The following is a 19,589-nucleotide window of genomic DNA, read 5'->3' as shown; positions in this document are numbered from 1 at the left end:
TCATACTTGCTTTTTATGGCAAGAGCTGCCACCACATAGCCATGCTACAGTTCCAAGTCATGCCAAAGACATTAATAGGCTGTGACACCAAAAGGTGAGAGGAGTGGTGCTGGAGCCAGGACAGCACTGGAGCTGTGAGATGGAATCAGGAAGGGGTTTGGAGATGATGGTGGGTAGGATATGTAGTCGGGCATTTTTTACCTTAACGCAGTGAGTGCGTCAAAGTAAAAAACATTTAGACTTTAGAACCACTTTCATTTGCGTATGTCCAGCAAAACGTAAAAGGGCCCATTCACACCACAGCCTTGTCCAATGCAGTCCTAACACAGAGATGTATTAACTAAAGTCAAACAGACTGTGCACTTTGCAAGTGCAATTTCACTACACATGTGCAGTTGCCCCAGAGTTTAATAAAGGAGATGAAGCTTCACTTTACAAAAACCAAATCTAATGCAAGGAAAATTAAAAACAAACAAAAAAAACCCCCACCCAAAATAACCACAACACTTTTGCTTTCACATGATTGGATGATGGAAGTCAGCAGAGCTTTCCCTCATTTACTAAACTCTGGAGCAAGTGCACTTGCAAAGTCTATTTGACTTTAGTAAATCGACCAGGCAATTTTCCTTTAGTCCTACGAGTTATTTATTTATTTCAGGTACTTATATAGCTCCGTCAATTTACGCAACGCTTTACATATATATTGTACATTCACATCAGTCCCTAACCCTCAAGGGGTGTACAATCTAAGGTCCCTAACTCACATTCATACATACACATACTAGGGACAATTTAGACAGGATCCAATTCACCTACCAGCATGTCTTTGGAGTGTGGGAGGAAAACGGAGTACCCGGAGGAAACCCACGCAGGCACAGGGAGAACATGCAAACTCCAGGCAGGTGATGCCGTGGTTGGGATTTGAACCAACAACCCGAGTACTGCTAGGTGGAAGTGCTAACCATTTAGCCACTGTGCTGCCCAGAGCCACTGTGCTGCCCAGGGATCAGTCCATACCACTGTGCTGCACTGAAAAAGAGAAGGTAAATGCCTAATTTTTATGCTGCATAGTGTGTTGCGAGGCATTACATTGCATCACACTGGCATTATCACGTCATTTTGTTGAATTTTAATAAATGGTGTGAACGAGCCCTAACTGTTACTTTTGATTGGCTTAACCTAGAAGCCTTCTGTACAACCTATTAAATAGGATGACCTCACTGCTGTTGCCAATGAGACAAGTACGCCATTTATTTGAACAGAACACTGAGATAAGGGAATTTTCATATGCAAAAAATGTGTCATGGCAACTTATAACCACTCCAAACATGGAACAGTAACAGGATACCACAGGACAAACTTTTTATAAAAGTGCCATGTCTTCTGTTCCTTAATATATACTCCCCCGCCTTGTTTAGTATGTCGTTGCTGACAGTGTGCTTTCAGCTTATTGAAAGAAAATGTCATTACAAAAAGGGAGAAACTGGATAAATATTTTCTAAGTACAATACCTAGAGTGAAGCCATTGCTTCCTTCCACTGCAAGAGAACATTGCACCAAAAAGGGACACAAACAGCAGCACATGCCTGCCTAGACATTTTGCTTTTCTCCGCTCTACTTTATTTCGAAGCTTTCTTTTTGCTGTCTGTGTCCCTGCTGCATCACTTTCTCTTCACTTCCTGTCCTGGTGACATGGCAAACAGAAAGGGGGATGTCTCCCAATTGGGAAATAAATACAAAACAAGGGGTTCGGGTTTTTCCATATTTTGACTGACACACACACACGCACGCACGCACGCACGCACGCACACACGCACACACACAAAAACGTATTGGGCCTCCTGCCTTTACACACGTGAACTTTAATGGCATCCCAGTCTTAGTCCGTAGGGTTCAATATTGAGTTGGCCCCGCCCTTTGCAGCTATAACAGCTTCAACTCTTCTGGGAAGGCCGTCCACAAGGTTTAGGAGGGTGTTTATGGGAAGGTTTGACCATTCTTCCAGGAGCACATTTGTGAGGTAGGTCAGGCACTGATGTCGGGGAAGGAGGCCTGGCTCATAGTCTCTATTGCAAGTCTTCCAAAAGGTGTTCTATAGGGTTGAGGTCAGGACTCTGTGCGGGGCAGTCAAGTTCCTCTACCCCAAACTGGCTCCTCCATGTCTTTATGGACCTTCCTTTGTGCACTGGTGTGCAGTCATGTTGGAACAGGAAGGGGCCATCCCCAAACTGTTTCCACAAAGTTGGGAGCGTGAAATTGTCCAAAATGTCTTGGTATGCTGACGCCTTAAGTGTTCCCTTCATTAGAACTAAGAGGCCAAGCCCAACCCCTGAAAAGCAACCTCACACCAACCCCCTCCACCAAACTTTACACTTGGCACAATGTAGTCAGGCAAGCACCATTCTCCTGTCAACCCAAACCCAGACACATTGGATTGCCAGACAGAGAAGCGCGATTGGTCACTCCAGAGAACACGTCTCCACTGCTCGAGTCCAGTAGCGGCGTGCTTTACACCACGGCATTTGACGCTTTTCTTTGCACTTGGTGATGTAAGGCTTGGATGCAGCTGCTCACCCATGGAAACCCATTCCATGAAGCTCTCTACGCACTGTTGTTGTGCTAATCTGAAGGCCACACGAAGTTTGGAGGTCTTTAGCTATTGACTCTGCAGACAGTTGGCGACTTCTGCGCTCTGGTCGCTTCAGCATGTGCTGACCCCACTTTGTCATTCTATGTGGCTTACCACTTCGTGGCTGAGTTGCTGTTGTTTCTAGTTGCTTCCACTTTGTTATAATCCCATTAACAGTTGACCGTGCAATATATAGTGGCAAGGAAATTTCACAGATGGACTTATAGCACGGGTGGCAACCTATCACGGTACCACACTTGAATTCACTGAGCTCCTGTGAGCAACACATTCTTTCACAAATATTTGTAGAAGTTGTCTGCATGCCTAGGTACTTGATTTATACACCTGAATCCAATGATTTGGAGGGCTGGCCCAATACTTTTGGAAATATAGTGTGTATATATTTATTATTATTTTGTACACACATAGGCTGCTGAGATGCTTTTTTCAGCAATGGAACAGATAATTCATGGGGTGACTGAGGCTGGGAAGATCAGCCAAAGCCCCAGAAAGATGGGTTTCTAGGTGGACTAACCCTATAATTGTTTTAGACACCTTAGACAGCACTAATAGTTCCCATCAAAGCTTTCCTTTATCTAAACTGCGTAGAGTTAAGAATGATGCCATGCTTTCAAGTCACCATATGTAAAGCCTGATACTCATAAAACACCAATAAATACAACCTTTGGATCTATTAGGAAGAACCTTTCACAAGTTCATACAATATAACTAGGCCAATGTGTAACAGAGATGATGATAGTGCTATAAAAGGAACAGTACTGAAAAGTATACAAACATACCTCAACCTTCAGTAAAGTTGACCATACACTGTATGAATTTTGTCCAGTTTGCTTAGTAGGTGGCCCTAACATCCCCATCTTTTACGTGAAAAAAAATGATGGTGGTGGGCATAGAATTGTTTTCCAAACAGCGATTCCATTTCAGTGAGATGCAGCCACTGTTCTTGTATTTTGGCAGACGACAGGGTATAATTTTTCCTTTTAATTTATGAAAGTTTGTTCAATGTTCTAATTGTTAGTAAATCACGGTTCATTTTCAATCATAGGGACAAGAAAATTGAAGAAGGATGCTAGAAAACTATTCTTGAATACATTAATCTTTAACAGCGTCTGTGGCTTTCATTGGGAAAAGTCCATTTATTCTACAATCATATTTTAAAAGTGTATATAGGACCTGGTGAATTACCAAGTTGTACCGCCCTCTAATTGATTGCATAAGGGTTAGGCAATTAGTAGGAACCAGTGCAGTGCAGGGCAGGGCATTGTCATTGTGAAACTGAAAGGTTGGGGCAATCAACGTGCTCACAGAAAGATCCTGCATACCACGTGTGCAGTTACTTTATGAACTCTTCTACTGAATCACATTTGTGAGTTGGGATAACTAAGGACATAGGCCAAATGCTTGATAGACTTTTCGATACTTTGTAGAATACATCACTCTATGAAGGAACTTCAGGACCAAAGCTTTCCACTGACACTACAAACTGATTGCAGTCTCCTTAAAGTGGAAGTCCAGTCAAATACTAACCAAGCCTAAACTTGCTCCCACCCCCATTCTAAACCCTATACTAACTATCCTGTAAAGGAAAGATGTCTATATTACATGTTCTTTGTGTGCTCCAGTCCGGTCACATGATCTGTCTAGCGGCCAGTTTCAGTGAGGAGGCAAGATTGCCGACAATGGCTGTGGAGCTTGGGCAATGGCGTCACCCATTGGCTTTCTATGGGGTATCCTCTGTCGGTTGATCCTTCTCTAAACTGAAGTCTGCGTTGGTAGTGGATCATGTGACTGGACTAGAGTGGTCCCAGAATAGGCAAGTACAGGCATCTTTCCATTACAGGGTAGATTGAATAGGCTTAGAATAGGGGTGGTAGTAGGTTTAGTTAGCGTTTGACTGAAATTCAACTTTAAGATTTACTAACACCTATGAATCAGGAGGGCCTATCTTAACAATTCAGTTAATTAAAATCCAATTGGTTAGGCTGTTCCACTACATAATTGCACAATCCCACTGTGTGGTGTGTGTGGTCAGCCCAAGACCCGTAAACCAATGTGCCCTTGTCCAGGAAATGGCAGGTGGGCAGGAGTTAGCCCAGAAGTCATGCAGCCAGTTACAAAGAAAAACTAGATTTGAAGAGGGTTTTGCAGGCTAATAAAAAGTGGACAATTTGTGGTTCTTGCTCCTAAATTTAAAAAAAGGCTGACAAGTTCACATTAAGATAGAAGAGTGACAAAACGAAGGCCACTTGTTGAAAACGGCTAAAAAAATCTAGTTCTACAGACTGATTTTTTCTGGTGTCATTATTCTAAGAAAGATCTTTCAGGCAAATACTTAAGAGAAACACAGAACTCAACATCTTAAAATGAGATGTACCACGTTCCTACTCCTCACTCGGGCAGGCTTTGGTGCTTTCTCTGCTAAGGACTGTGGGCAGCAACAGAATACAGCACAAATGGAGACCAGTGTCATGGAACAGGGATTCAGACTCCCCAAGAGGCAAACATCAACAAAATATAGCAAGGAGGATATAGGCAGCTTCTAGGTCACAGGAGGGGGAAACGCAGAAGGGTCCACGCAGGTAGGACATCGCAGCACAGGTACATAGCAGGAAGGTGCTGCCCTGTGAGTACATCAGAGGGTCAGTGTGTGACCTGGCCTCAACACAGGATCCACTCAGGTCCACATGCGGGTAGCACAATGTGTGGTGGTGGTGGTAGGGGGGGGGGGGGTTGTTGGGGGGACCTAGCAGGAAGATATTCACAGGGCAGCAGATCAAAGGGTTCTTGAATGGTCTAACCTCAAATCAGGGTTTACACAAGGACTACATCTCAAAATTGGAAAACTTCAGGTAGGTGCTAACAGGGCACAGATCAAAGGGCAGCAGGGAGCATCCAGTAGGATGTCACAAGGTCCTAGAGGAAGTGGAGGTTCCTGGGTCCACACAGGCAGAGGAGGAAGACCATGGAAGACAGTCACAGAGTCTTGAGGGGGCCTCTGTGGCCTGGCCACAGCCCAAGTCCACACAGGCAGCATCATGTTGCAGAAGGGTGCAGGGAGGTTTATCCATTATTTTTAAAGCAGGTATTCTGTTGCTTGGCGCTGGGTTGCCCTTGTGATAGGCTTCACCCACTTCTGCCTTGGGCACATCTGGAAAGAAGTTACCAATGGGCACTGAAGCGTAAGGCTATGCTGTGCCTACTAGGATACAGTGCTGTGCCATGGAAATGAAATCTGAAGCCTGTGTGTGATAACTTCACATGCAGGCCACAGCTGGGGGGCAGACTGCCCCATACCCTACGTCTAGGATGTGTGGCAAGATCTACATTCAACTGCCATGGAACAGGATGGCAGCTGGCGGAGCACCTCCTCTTCCTTCATACAAGTGGTGTGGGGTGGTGGAAAAGACATGCAGAGGAACAGAATGCCTAGGAAACCCTTGCAGTGGAGGAAATTATAAAAAAAAAAAGCTATCCCACTGCAAGGGTAGGTTTTTTTTTCGTAATTCCTGGAGTTGGGCTTTAACTGCTAATCTGTTTGAAGTGGATCTAAAGCCTCTGTGGGGGCCTCTCTCAGGGGCATTTTCCATAATGTACAACTATACAACCGATACCTTCACATTATTGCAGACCTGCCCCCCAGTTTGACCTCATCCAGCGATACAAGATGAACACCACTCCCCATCATTCCATCTGTCTTCTGCCATCTTCACCTGGTCTATTGCCATGTTTGGCATCTTCAGCCATTGGGCTGCCACTGGTCATGAAACTCCTGTGTATATGTGCTGAAGTTACATCATCCCGACATCCAGCTCCACTCTTCACATCTTCCAGGTACTGGGCGAGTACACTTTATTGCACATGCGCAGCACAAAGTTCACAGGTTTATGTCCACTTTAACACTGAATCTGCACTACTCTTTAAATCCTAAACTGAAAACATCCTGCAGTTTAGCTGCAGTTCCCAGTGAGCACCTTTTTATGGGGATTAATGCAGCCAAATGAAAATGCACTGTTAAAGACTGGAACTTTTACTAATAATACAACCTTCAAATGATTCCTTCCCAGCCAAGGGACTCAGAGACACCATGTTATTGTCCTAAGGATTTTTCTCATAAAGATATATTTGCAAAGGGTGTTATTTGGAGGATTGTGACACCTGGTATACCTATGACATTCTTCTATGGGCTCTTTAATGACTTGATTATGTCAAAGGCAGAATGACTGCAATCAATTAAATTGTCTGTTAAGTACATAAGAAAATGACTGTTTCTAACATTAAATAACTCACCAAATTATATAATTCCTAAACCACTACATCACTTGTATGCTTACACCTAGCAAAAATGTAATGACCTCATCAGCATAACATGTAAAAACGGTCATATGTCAACTATGCAGCCCAGTACATGTCATAACAGTATTCATATTCCTTCTTTTTGGGGGGGATTCAATGACCTGCAATTGTTACATTATAAATGTGGCCAGACGAACAACCTTCAAATATTTACATATTCTTTACCAGCTTGGATATAGAAAAGTGTTAGAACCTCTCCAGTAATTCTGCCCATGTCTTCATTAGCAGGATTTCCCTTAACTTCCTGCCCCTGTGACACCAGGACAAGAAGTGAGTGGAATGGAGATCACTGTGACAGAAAGACACAAAAACGTCAACACAAAGAAAAAAAAAAAAAAATTTCATTGTTCTCATTTGAGAGATTTCCTGTTCTTTTCTATGCCTGCGACAACTTGCTATTGAAACAGGAAGGGAGAGAAAATCTTTCTAGCCAGACACACACAAAAAAATAAAACATTAAAAAAATTGACATAGGTTCTAACCCTTCCCCACACCAATAGCCAGAGATATGCTTTTAATTGTCCCTGTGTCTGGATTGTACTCTTATTAATACATGAAATTTGCTGTATTTTGCATATATATATATTACACACACACATACATACATATACACACACACACACATACATACATATACACACACACACACACACACACATACATACATATACACACACACACACAATGTTTAGTAGTGCACAGTGATTGTCCTATAGTGCTCCACTGATTTCAACGCATGTCTGTGATCCAGCTCAGACCCTTAAGAGATTCTCTGTGCACAATCCCATCTCTGTGGTCTGTAAATTGATTGATTATTATTTCAGAAGTTGTTCAGCATGAATACGGATTGCATGAGCAGACATCCAGAGATAAGCTTCACTGCCGGTTTCCCCTACCTAAAAACGCCAGCTCCTGCACCCGAAGCCGATTGAAGAATCTGCCTTGGGTGAGGACATTGCTGGATCCCTGGACAGGTAAGTGTGAGTGACTTAATTTTTTTTTTTGGGGGGGGGACTGAAACTCCTCTTTAAACTGGACCTTCACCCCCACCCACGTTCCCTCACTACACGTCTGCCCCTCTCCTCTCTCACAATTGGACATTTCTTTTCTTTTCAAATTAAATTTTTTCATAACCTTCCCAGCATTCCCAAGATTTTTGCCTAGAAGAGAATGATGTCCTAGTCACCTGCAGGCTGGGACACATGTCATGCATCTTAGGAGACCTCAGGGTACTCTACAGTGCATTTGTTGCATCATCAGTGGGCCAACTGTCTCTCTTGGGTTTTATCAACTGGTCCCCTAATGCAAGTTAAGAAGATGGTGGCACAGGACCCAGCGAGGTGGGTCACAACAGGACAACACTGGATGTATTTTAAGGATAACCCAGCAAACCCTAAAAAAAATAGCTTGGGGTGGGTGGGGAGGGAGGTAGTGACAACAATATTGCACAAAGCAGTCCCCTCTTTGGCACTCCCATGCTAGCGCTGTCCGTTCCTACTTCCTCTGGGTGCCTCCTCAGCAAGCCGGGTGCTAAGGGGGCATCCATACATGAACACTCCCAAGCCGGGCTGTGTGCGTCCATAGACACACACATAGCTGGTAAGCCCTGCCTCCCGCTCACAGGAGTCTGACTGACAACAGCAGGAGCCTATGGCTGCCCTAGGTGTATGCTGTGAGACAAGGAACTGAGGGGGAACAGTGCTGCAGCCGGGACAGCGCTGGAGCGGTGGAAGGAGTGAGGTAAGTGTTTAGGGAGGGGTGTGGGTTTTACAAGTAGTGGGCTCTTTTTTTTTTACCTTAATGCAGGGAATGCATTTAGATAAAAAAAGTTTTGACTTTAGAACGAATTCTATTTTTACTAGCAGAAGTGTAATTCTCTGTTGCCAAAAATCTATCTCATAGTATAGGAGACTTTAGTATGAAATGATCTGATATTTCTAGCCTGACAGGGGCAGCTGATCCGAGGGCTTTGGTTTGGTCTCCATACACAATCATACTGTTGCATGACAGTACACCATTCAGCCAGTTCATGCAAATATTTGACTTCAGAGTCAGAGAAGTAGTGTCAAAGTCATGAGGATCAGGTGGGCCTGTGCTTGGTGTCAGTGTCCTCCTCCCTGTAGAACATATGTGGTTTTCAAATGACGGAGAGGATTTTTCTAAAAAGAAAAAAAGCGTGGTCGTCTCGACAATGCCTCCCTTGTTCCAGCTTCCCATTCCATAGAATGTGTGTGTCGCTACCATTAATGAACTTTGGAAAGACGGATCACTCATACATGTCACGGACATTAGTCAACTTTGTTACAAAGACAGAAAAGGCCTGACTGTTTCAAAGTAAATGCAAGAGCTTTAAATAGTTCTCCAACATCTGTACACTTTGGACTGGATCACCCTTTAAACTTGCAAAAATAAACAAAAAAAATATGAATGTTTCACAGTGACAATATGAGGTTTGTTTTCAGGAGTCGTCATTTCCTTTCCGGTTCCTGAGATCCCAGACATTAAATCACAAGAAAATGCCAACTGGCGTTCACCTAGGACTCGGTGCCAGGAGAGGAGAGGGGGAGGAAGGGGTGGGCTGACGGTGGAGGAGAAAGGGAGGGGAAGGCCTGTGCATAATTACTAAAAACAGAACCCAAACACTGAGGTTTGCTGCAGAAACATCCCTCTGAACATGGTCTGTATTTACTCTGGGTGTTCAAAATCGGAATGAGGAATAAAAGTACTGTCTGTAAAAATCCAAAACAGGCAAAAAGTAGCTGGAGATTACACAGAAATCATCCAATATAGGAAAAAATATGCAGGGCATAATAGAAAAACCTTTAAATAAATTATCTTTCAAAGGGTGAAAGACATAGCTCAAAAAAGAAAAACAAAAAAACTAAACAAACCGAAACAACCTATCCAGGGCACTACAACTTTCAATGGTCTGGGCTAGAGTTTTACTGTAACCCTACATCTGACTCTACCATTGAAGAAGCATTAATGTCCATGTAATAGTTGTTAACATACACAAGGACCAATTTTGGGTGCATGGAATCTGCTTAAAGTATAACTGAAGGCAAAACCTTTTTTTTTAGTTTTGGATAGACTGTAGAGCAGCCCATCTCAACCTTTTCAATGCAGAGGAACCCTTGACATAACTCAGGGATCATCTGCTAAAAATGACTATCTACAATTCATGATACCTTAGTGTGATAGTCAGAGGTAAGAATGTTCCTTACACTTGTGGTCATTGGGAAGAATTACCCCCTTACAGATCGCTAAAAAGATCAATGGTGTCAGTGGGAACTTACCTTAGAGGCAAAAATTGCCAATTTATCAAGGAACCCCTTGCAACCTCTGGAGGAACCAGGAGCGGACTGACAACTCATGGGGCCCCCGGGCAATAGGGGATCATGGGCCCCTGTGTCCTTGCCCACACTCAAACCACACCCAAAAAAAGACTATGAAAGGTACCAGGGGCATCTCATGGGGCCCCCTTCTGACCCCAGGCCCTCGGGCAGTGCCCAAGTTCCCAAATGGTCAGTCCGCCCCTGGGAGGAACCCTAGGGGCAGACTGGTCTGGAGTATTACAATATTCAAACTAATCTAAAAGCCAAAAGATAAGGCAGAGAGAGCACTGATAATGTAGTGATATCATTTTACATGACCTAAAATGAAAAATGCACTCACAAGAATAAATTGAAGAAAAGCTCATTTGTGGTTCAAGTTCATTTCCCGTATCCAGCCTAAAAAAACCTCTAGCTGCAGCCAGTGGCAGGGTTGGAGTTGTAAGGTGTCGGGAGGCTGGGACCAGCTCGATGAGACCCAACAACACAGCTTGCAGAAGGTAGCGTCCACCATCCAAGAGAAGGTAGAGTTCCTCCTTCTTCCAGATCAAAGCTTGCACTGTATTCTAGAAAACTCATTTCGGAGAGGAATGCCCACTACAGAAATGATGGAACAATAGAAAGTGCCTCTTGCCCATGGCAACCAACTCGGTTAAAGTGAATTTATAGCCCATATTTTTTTTTTATATGGATAGAAGGGAAGGGTTAGAACCCTGGTCAGCATCCCATTGGGGAGATTTCCCTTTACTTCCTGTTTCGGGCACACAATGAGAAGCGACAGTAAGCGCGTATCCTTTTGGCCGTTTCCCCTGACCTAACTTAAAAGATAAGTTCACCTTCAGAACACGTTACATGTTCAACTCATTTTCAGGGTGGAACATGTAACATGTCCCAGAATCTGCTGCTTCAACCCCTCTAGTGACAGCGGGCAGGGGGATCTTCTTCTCTCCGCTGTCACAATTTAAAAACAACAAAGCTGTGCAGGGGTCTGCCCACGTAGCCACGTCACCCATTACAGTTTCCTGAGAATGAATGCCTACAAGTGTCAGCGGGCATTGCGGCTGTCGGCTTGAACTACAAGGGCACTGGAGAACACTCTGGTAGGTCATGGATTCTTCCTGCTGTCAGGTAACTGCCGGTCCATTTGAGGCATGGGCAGGCAGCTATCCGGAGAGACTGCAGGAGCCTGAGATTGCACCCACAATCTGCTGATTGTGGGTGCACTACTCTGCAGGTGCCTTAGGAAAAAAATAAAAAAATGGACATTTTTTTACCTGCAAAAAAAGTGCATTTGTTATTTTATTAATTTATTTTTTTTAAAGGGGAACTTATCCTTAACCTCTTCCCTCTCCACAGATGCATACTAACTTCAAGTGAACACTAGGGATCTTAATCACCTCCACATTTTATATCCTGGCTAGAGTGACGATTCTTTCCTACCACCACAGATTCCGAATCTTCCTGCAGCAGTATATTCATCAGGAAAGTAAGATCACCTTGCAACAGTAAGTGAATGGAGCTCCGATGTGAGGTCATATAAGGGGCAGCAAATTAATGAATTGATCAGCACTCTTGATTGTAGCACCAGAGTCCTGGCATCAAATCCCATCAAAGACACAATTACACTGCATTTTCATGTCCTCAGTAATGTCCTCCCACAATCAAAAAAACTTAAAGCAGAACTACAGGCAAGACTATTGTAAGGGAGGGAGGGTTATAACCCGTCGGATTAGTTTTTGCTGTCTGTCTCCCATTGCAGAGATTTCCCTTCACTTCCTGTTCCATAGCCAAAACAGGAAGTGAGAGAAAATCCCTGCAAATAAGGGAATTCCTCGGGGATCCCCCGGGAGACCAGAACTAGTGTCCCCAAAATTTGGGATTAGTGTTTACTTTCACTTCCAAAGATATTGGTAAAACAGGACAAACAAAGAGGGCAAATCTCCTTAGCGGGGGCACAGACAGCAATAAACAGGGATTCTAATCCCTCTACACTAGGGTTTCTCAAACTGGGTTCCTCCAGACGTTTCTAAGGGTTCCTTGAGCAATGAGTTATTTCTGCCTCTCAGATAAGTTCCCACTGACACCATTGATCTTTTTAGCTATCTGTAAGGGGGTAATTCTTCCCAATGACCACAAGTGTAAGGAACATTCTTACCTCTGACCATCACACTAATGTATCATGAATTGTAGATAAAGTCATTTTAGCAGGGGTTCCCTGGGACCGGAAAATTATGTAAAGGGTTCCTCTGCGTTGAAAAGGTTGAGAAAGGCTGCTCTACACTTTATCGAAATCTAAAAAAAAAAAAGTTTTGCCTTCAGTTATACTTTATGTAGATTGTCATGCATCCGAAATTGGTCCTTGTGTATGTTAACAACTATTGCATGGACATTAATGCTTCTTCAATGGTAGAGTCAGATGTAGGGTTACAGTAAAACTCTAGCCCAGACCATTGCAAGTTGTAGTGCCCTGGATAGTTTTTTTTGGTTTGTTTTGCTTGGAGCTATGTCTTCAATGGTAGAGTCAGAAGTAGGGTTACAGTAAAACTCTAGCACTAACCTTTTTTTAAGGGTTAAAAGACCTCTGTCAGGTACTTATTGCTGTCCGTGTTTCTGTCTGCAAGATTTATTTGTCAAGATCCCATTCTCATTGATTCGAAATTCATTCTTTTTTGCAAAAAATTTCCAACATGCCTGATCACTCAAATTGGTCACACGAAAATCGGTTGTCTCTGTGACCCACTAATGGTGTGAAATTCAAACGAAAATTCTTAGAAAAGATTTTTGAAAGAAAATTCTTTCAAAATTCGACCTGTGTATGGCCAGCTTTACAAGAACTTTCCAACCTCCCTGGTCCTCACAGGTGGAGCGGATCTGAGGTTATCCTGGTGTCCTCACACAGTCTTATTGTTACTTTATAGAATGAGAAAATGTCCAGTAAATGCAACAATTAGACATTGCCAGGGCCGGATAAGGGGTGGGCAGGAGGGGGAGCTGCCCAGGGTGCAGAGGTTACATGGTGGGTTAGTGTTGGGGTAATATTGAGGGTTAATATAGAGTGACATGGAGAGTAATGTGGGGTAACAGAGAATGTTAATTTTGGGGATACAGAGAGGGTTAGTGTGAGGGTAACATGGAGAGTAATGTTTGGAAACATGGAGGGTTAGTGTTGGGGTTACATGGGGGGTATCATTAAGGGTTAATGTAGAGTGACATGGAGAGTAATGTGGGGTAACGGAGGTTAGTTTTGGGGTTACAGAGAGGGTTACATGGTGGAGTAACATGGAAAGTAATGTGGGGTAACATGGAAGGTTAGTGTTGGGGTTACATGGTGGGTTAGGGTGGAGGTAACATTAAGGGTTAATGTAGAGTGACATGGAGAGTAATGTGGTTTAACAGAGAAGGTTAGTTTTGGGGTTACAGGGAGGGATAGCATTTGGGTTAATGTTAGGGTCACAGGGAGGGACGTTGCTATGGTTACTGGGAGGATTACAAGGACTGTTGTGGAGTAACATGGAGAGTAATGTGGGGTCACAGGGAGGGACAGTGTTTGGGTTACAAGGAGTGTTAAAGCGTTCAGATTTTTTTTGTAAAAAAACATGTTATATTTACCTGCTCTGTGCAATGGTTTTGCACAAAGCAGCTGATGCTTCTGGTCCCTCCCCCTGCTGAGTGCCCCCAGAGAAAGCTGCTTGCTCAGGGGCACTCATGCATGCTCGCACCTGAGCCACCTCTGGGTTTCTATGAGACACACAGAGCGCAGCTCGGTTCCACCCCCACTCACTCCTCACTGTTTTTGATTGACAGCAGCGGGCAGTCAGCAGATGGCTCTAGCTTCTGTGTCTCAGCCAATGAGGAGGGAGAGACCCCAGAGAGCTTCTGCTCTTGTGTACATCAGTGAATCGGGTTTAGGTGAGTATAAGGGGGGCTGAGGAGGGAGCTGCACACTGAAGGTTTTTTACCTTCATGCATAGAATTCACAAAGGTAAAAAACCTGTAGCCCTTCGAACCACTTTAAAGCAGCGTTCCACCTGAAAAAAATTATAAGTCAGCAGCTACAAAAACTGTAACTGCTGACTCATAAAATACAGCCACTTACCTGTCCCTCGGTCCAGCGGTGTCCTCACTACCGCTGGTGTCACCGGCCGTCTTTTCTCCCTTGCGCCGGCATCTTCAGTGTGGGCACCCGGCTGTGACAGCTTGCGGCTTCACAGCAGGGGGCGCACTGCGCATGTGCGAGAAGTGCTGCACTTTGTGAATGGCCCCGTAGTCTTCTAGGACCTGTCACGTGTCCCAGAAGACTACGGGAGGGAGTACAACTTCTAGGCGATCGCAAGAAAAGTGGGAGTGGGTACCTGTCAAATTTGGGTACCCCCCCAGCTCCCCAAAGGTGGCAATCCTTAATGGGGAGCGGGGGACAAAGAATTAAAGTGGAACTTCCCCTTTTGGGTGGAGCTCTGCTTTAAGTTGACCATACAATGATAGAAATCTAACCAATTCCTCAGACTATGCAGTGCAACCGGACGACTCTCCTGCTGTGGCTACTGTATTTTTACAGCCGGCCTCACTGGCTGTCAAATACCCTTACAGCAGCTGCATCCGATTGGGATACAATAACTGCCAGGACAGATCTCCCGGCACTGAAAGCTTGTAACACCCAACAGGGACTGATACTTCACAAAGCACATTCCAGTCACTATCTTCTTGTACCAATCAAAGAAACTTCATATGATATTGCAAGACAGGTTTGTGAGATCACCAGCTTTGTGAATGTCAGTTTCTATCTGCCGTGTTCACTATACTGGCTCTTAAAGCATTCATTTATTAAATGCTCAGTTTCTTTTTCCTTGTTGCAGCTGTGTCTATGAAATGCTCTCACAATACCCTGAGAAAGCTGTGTCTACGGTTTCCCCAACTAGCAAAAATGAAACTGTACCCCATGCGGTGTAAGAGATATACTGGAAGCCTATGGAGTTTTTTTTTTCCAAGTGAACCTGTCATCACATTGAAGGCATCTCTTTTACACAGTTTACTTGGAAACCAACTCTCTGAAGTTACTAATTAATAGGTCTGTCCCAATTATATCTACCTTCCTATTGGTACATATGACAGGTCCCCTTTAAACAACTCACTGAGAACACTTTGCTGCTTTAGGCAACGTTCACATATGTGCATTTTGCGTTTGATGCTTTCTAGAGTGCTTTATGTAGTTTGTTTTGTGTTTTTACCGCTTTTTTTTTGTTAAAGTGGAATTTTTTTGCATGCTGGACATAATAAAAATGCAAAATGCGGCAAAAAGCACTACCATGCATTTCAGCAGCTTCTCCATTGAACTCTATTGTAGCAAAAATGCTGCTTTTTGCTTTTTAAAGAAGTCCCTGACCCTTTCCAAAATGCAAGTGTACAATCCAAAACGCACACGTTCCTGCATTAAATATGGCTGTGTGTATAAGTGGGTGCTGCAGCGACCATCGGCTGGAACCGAAAAGAATCAGCAAGCACACCGAGGATCACCAATATGGGTCCAAAGGTTTTAATAAACGATCACATAGTTACAACAAGGCAACATTTCGGAGTCTCGCAGGACCCCTTCATGAGGTCACATGCCTGATGAAGGTGTCCTGCGAGACTCCGAAACGTTGCCTTGCTGTAACTATGTGACCGTTTATTAAAACCTTTGGACCCATATTGGTGATCCTTGGTGTGCTGGTGACATTTTTCCTTACCCTTTCCAAAAACACAGATCAGAAAATCGTACGATGTGAACATGTTCAATAAGAAACCATGTTAGGATGGACTGCAGTACGTTTCTGCAAAAAGCACTAAAAAAACCGCATTGGTGTGAACGGAGCCTTAGGCCGTTCATACACGGGTCAAATTCCGAACAAATTTTCTTTAGAAAAATCGGAAATTTAGTCCATTTTGTAATGCGATGGTGCCACCATTGATTTTGAAATTCACCAACCAAGCCTTTAATTTCACCTAATGTTGCTACAGAAAAGAATTTTCATGGCCAAGAATTTTCTTTTCTTTCCAGGTCACAGTTTCTTATTTCTCACACGATTCTCCCATCTGGGATTCGAAATTCGTTCATTTTTTAAAAAATTTCCAACATGCCCGATCACTCAAATTCAATGGTCACACGCAAACTGGCAATTTCTGTGACCCAATAATGGTGCGAAATTCGAATGTAAATTCTTAGGAAAGATTTTCGAAAGAAAATACTTTCGGAATTCGACCCGTGTATGGCAGACTTGACCCCCGGTTCACATCTATGCGGCCGTGCGGGCCGCGTTTGGCACGGGCACGAGAGCCCATTCATTTGAATGGACTCCCGTGCCTGTGACACGCAGGGAAGAAGTCCCTGCACTTCTTTTGAAAAAGCAGCCTCGGTTCCCAGTACGGTTGCGTACCGCCGCGGGTCCGCATTTCTCTATGCGGGTGGTGTGGCTGCACAGATTTTTGTGCGGATCCACAGCGCCACCAGATGTGAACCTAGGGTTAGAGACAGAGGCAGATTGACAACTCATGGGGCCCCTGGGCAATAGGGGGATTATGGGGCCCCTGTGTCCTTGCCCAAACTAAAAAAAAAGCCTATGAAAAAAAAGGTACCAGGGGCATCTCGTGGGGGCCCCCTACTGATCCCGGGCCGTCGGGCAGTGCCTGAGTTTCCAAATGGTCAGTCCGCCCCTGGTTAGAGATAAGCCTTGTAATCAGCAAAGTGCAGAGACCTATAGCAAACAATTAAACGTCAGCTGCTATAGTAAGACAGGTGAAAGATGAGTTCTGATTGGCTGCTACAGACACCTGTACTCTCTAGGAGTTGTCACTTGGAATTTTGCAGCAGACACTTACCTGAGTTTTAAATTTCCCATAAATTCTGGTAATGTCACGGAGTCCATAAGAACAAAGTCCGCTTTCCCGAACTGTAGCCCCTCTTGCTCCGCCATGGTCCCGGTGACACCACTGCTATCTCAGTGACACCACGGCTCGATCGGAGATGTAGAAGACAGGCGGCACTTCCAGTCAGTAGAAAACTATGCGGAATGCGGCACGATGACAATGTGACACACAGATGCACCCTGCCTGCAGGAACAGCGACTGTCACACCCAGGCTGGACTTGGTTCCCTCTCGGATCGCACTCTCTCCCTGTCATCCCCAGGTGTGTGACTTCTAGGACTACAATACCTCTGGGATGCAGCAGTCTCTTAGCAGGGGAGATCCTTTAAAAGCAGGACGGTTCTCAGAACTCTGTTCTCTTGTCCCAGATCCTGGATTTCCGGCACCACGGAATGTTTCACCAAGAAGGAATTCTATAAAATATCACATAAAAAGTGCAGCAGACACAACGGATGGGGGGGAATCGGTTTAGGATGAGAAGTTTCCTTTTGGTAGCAATGCTATGAAGGAAGTTACAAAGGTCTTACATTGCAGGTGAGTCCCCCTGTCCTTTGATCCTCCATGGAGTGACAGGTCCCAGAGGTAGGATCGCTCTTGTATGCTGTGTGTGGGATCAAGTCCCATCCATCCAGAGAGGGAGTGATCAGGGAGAGGTGAGGGAAGGAGGAGGGGAAGAAGAAGGCGCTGTACACTCATGTACACTCGGGAAGAAGTAGAAAGGTAAGGCAGATAGGGAGGGACATGGGAAGGGAGGGACTAGAGAGGTCTGCTAGAATGGAAGCTATTCACATACAAGTGGGAGGAAATGAGGGAGGGGAGGAAGGCGGAGAGAACAGGGAAGTGATGAGCAATCACAGGAGGAAAACTCAGACACAACAGTGTGGGTGGAAGGATAGGAAAAAGGTGAGCGCACAGGTGATCTGCAGAGAGAGCTGGCAAAGCAGACCTGGAAATGGTGACAACCCCTCCATCCACACACCAGGCCTGCTCAGTGCTTTGTATTGGTACTAGTACTGAGCATGTGCTTGGCTGGCAATGCTGCACACAGTCCACGCTGATCACACCATTTCCATTCATCAGAAGCGCTGCGCTATTATCTATATCTACTGACTTCAGAATTCTTCCTGTTGTTGGCTTTTAACTCTTTCACTGCCTGGCCCATTTTTTCCCCCCCATAATAAATGCCTGTTTCTTCCATGGAAAATGCCCTTCCAACGCCAAAGCATGTTTTCTGAAAGCTGACACTTGTAAAATCATGGTAGTTGCACTTTTTTGTATGATATTTGTGCATCTGTTTAGAAAAACCTATTTTCAGAAAAAAAAACTAACTTTACACCCCGGTCGCATCAAACCCAACTTTGAAATTAATGCCGGCCATAGATGGTTTGAAAATCAGACGATTTTTCGTTTGAAAGATTAATTGGCTGATTTTCGCACTGTTAGTGGGTTAATTGGTCGGCCGGTTTTCGGGTTTTTTGCACTTTTGGATTATCAGTCATGTTGGAAAATTTGTGGATTTTTGCGGCAATGATGGCCAAAGCGTACGATCGTTTTAATGAAACAAAAATGCGCATGAGCCGTGACCTGGAAGGAACAGAAGTTTTGGCTGTTGTATGGGGTGAAATTTATGACTTGGTCGGTCGATTTTTGTAATCGTTGGTGATAACGTCGGTTTAACGAACGACTGATTTTTTGTTTATCGTTTGAAAAAACGTGTGGTTTTCGAGCCGTTTTTGGCCTGCATAAGGCTCCGTTCACACTAACTTTGTCAGCAGGCAACAGACAGGCGTTTGGGAAGCGTTTTTTAAATTCTGCACACGGCAGAAAATTGTATAGTGTATGGTCAGCCTTACAGTGAAGTCGCACGATTTCAAAGTCGGGTGAGATGCTGATTTGAGGTGCGATTTGCAAGACATCTGACACAGATGTCTATGCAAATCGCAACAAAAGTAGTGCATGTACTACTTTAGAAATCAGTGCAGCTCCAACCAAGTCAGAACTGTGCTGATATGACCGCTCTAATTGTGGACGATGGGGTATGACTTGGCATGCGATTTTAGCCCTGGTTCACACTGATGCGATGCGGTTTGCAGCGTTTTCAGTGCGAATTCCGCACCGCATCAGAATCGCATCATGCGAACCACTGCGGGTGTGTATGTTAACAAAACTCCGAAAGCGGTCTGCAAAACGCGGTGCGATGTGCAGAATTGAATTGCATAGGTGTGAATACCCATGCGATACGATTCTAGTGTGGACCCAAAAAAAGGGTCCTGCACGTTTCTGGTGTGGTGTGAATAGAGACGTACAAAACATTTGGCTCTAATCGCACCGCACACAAATCACATGCAGTACGGTT

The 19,589-nt window shown here is 44.4% G+C and overlaps 1 protein-coding gene across 2 annotated transcripts in view; it reads right to left on the bottom strand.

Annotated features, from left to right (window-relative positions):
- MYO1D (myosin ID) overlaps nucleotides 1–17,967 on the bottom strand; it is a 120,159-nt gene extending 102,192 nt beyond the window's left edge. Inside the window, exons 1-2 of one of the 2 annotated variants that reach the window (XM_089674589.1) lie at nucleotides 17,761–17,967; nucleotides 17,188–17,646 (exon numbers count right to left, since the gene is read on the bottom strand). In XM_089674589.1, the coding sequence (XP_089530715.1) occupies nucleotides 17,188–17,282 (95 nt within the window). In that variant the 5' untranslated portion in view covers nucleotides 17,283–17,646; nucleotides 17,761–17,967. Of the gene's footprint in view, nucleotides 1–17,187 lie in introns of both variants that reach the window. The other variant, XM_089674587.1, reaches the window with a different exon arrangement.
- Nucleotides 17,968–19,589: the final 1,622 nt, after the last annotated feature.

The sequence above is a fragment of the Staurois parvus genome, unplaced genomic scaffold, assembly GCF_062004578.1.
Source record: "Staurois parvus isolate SC_StPar_1 unplaced genomic scaffold, SC_StPar_1.0 ptg000151l, whole genome shotgun sequence".
NCBI lineage: Eukaryota > Metazoa > Chordata > Amphibia > Anura > Ranidae > Staurois > Staurois parvus.
Note: the sequence above shows the minus strand (reverse complement) of the source record. Positions and strands in the feature narration are given on the sequence as shown.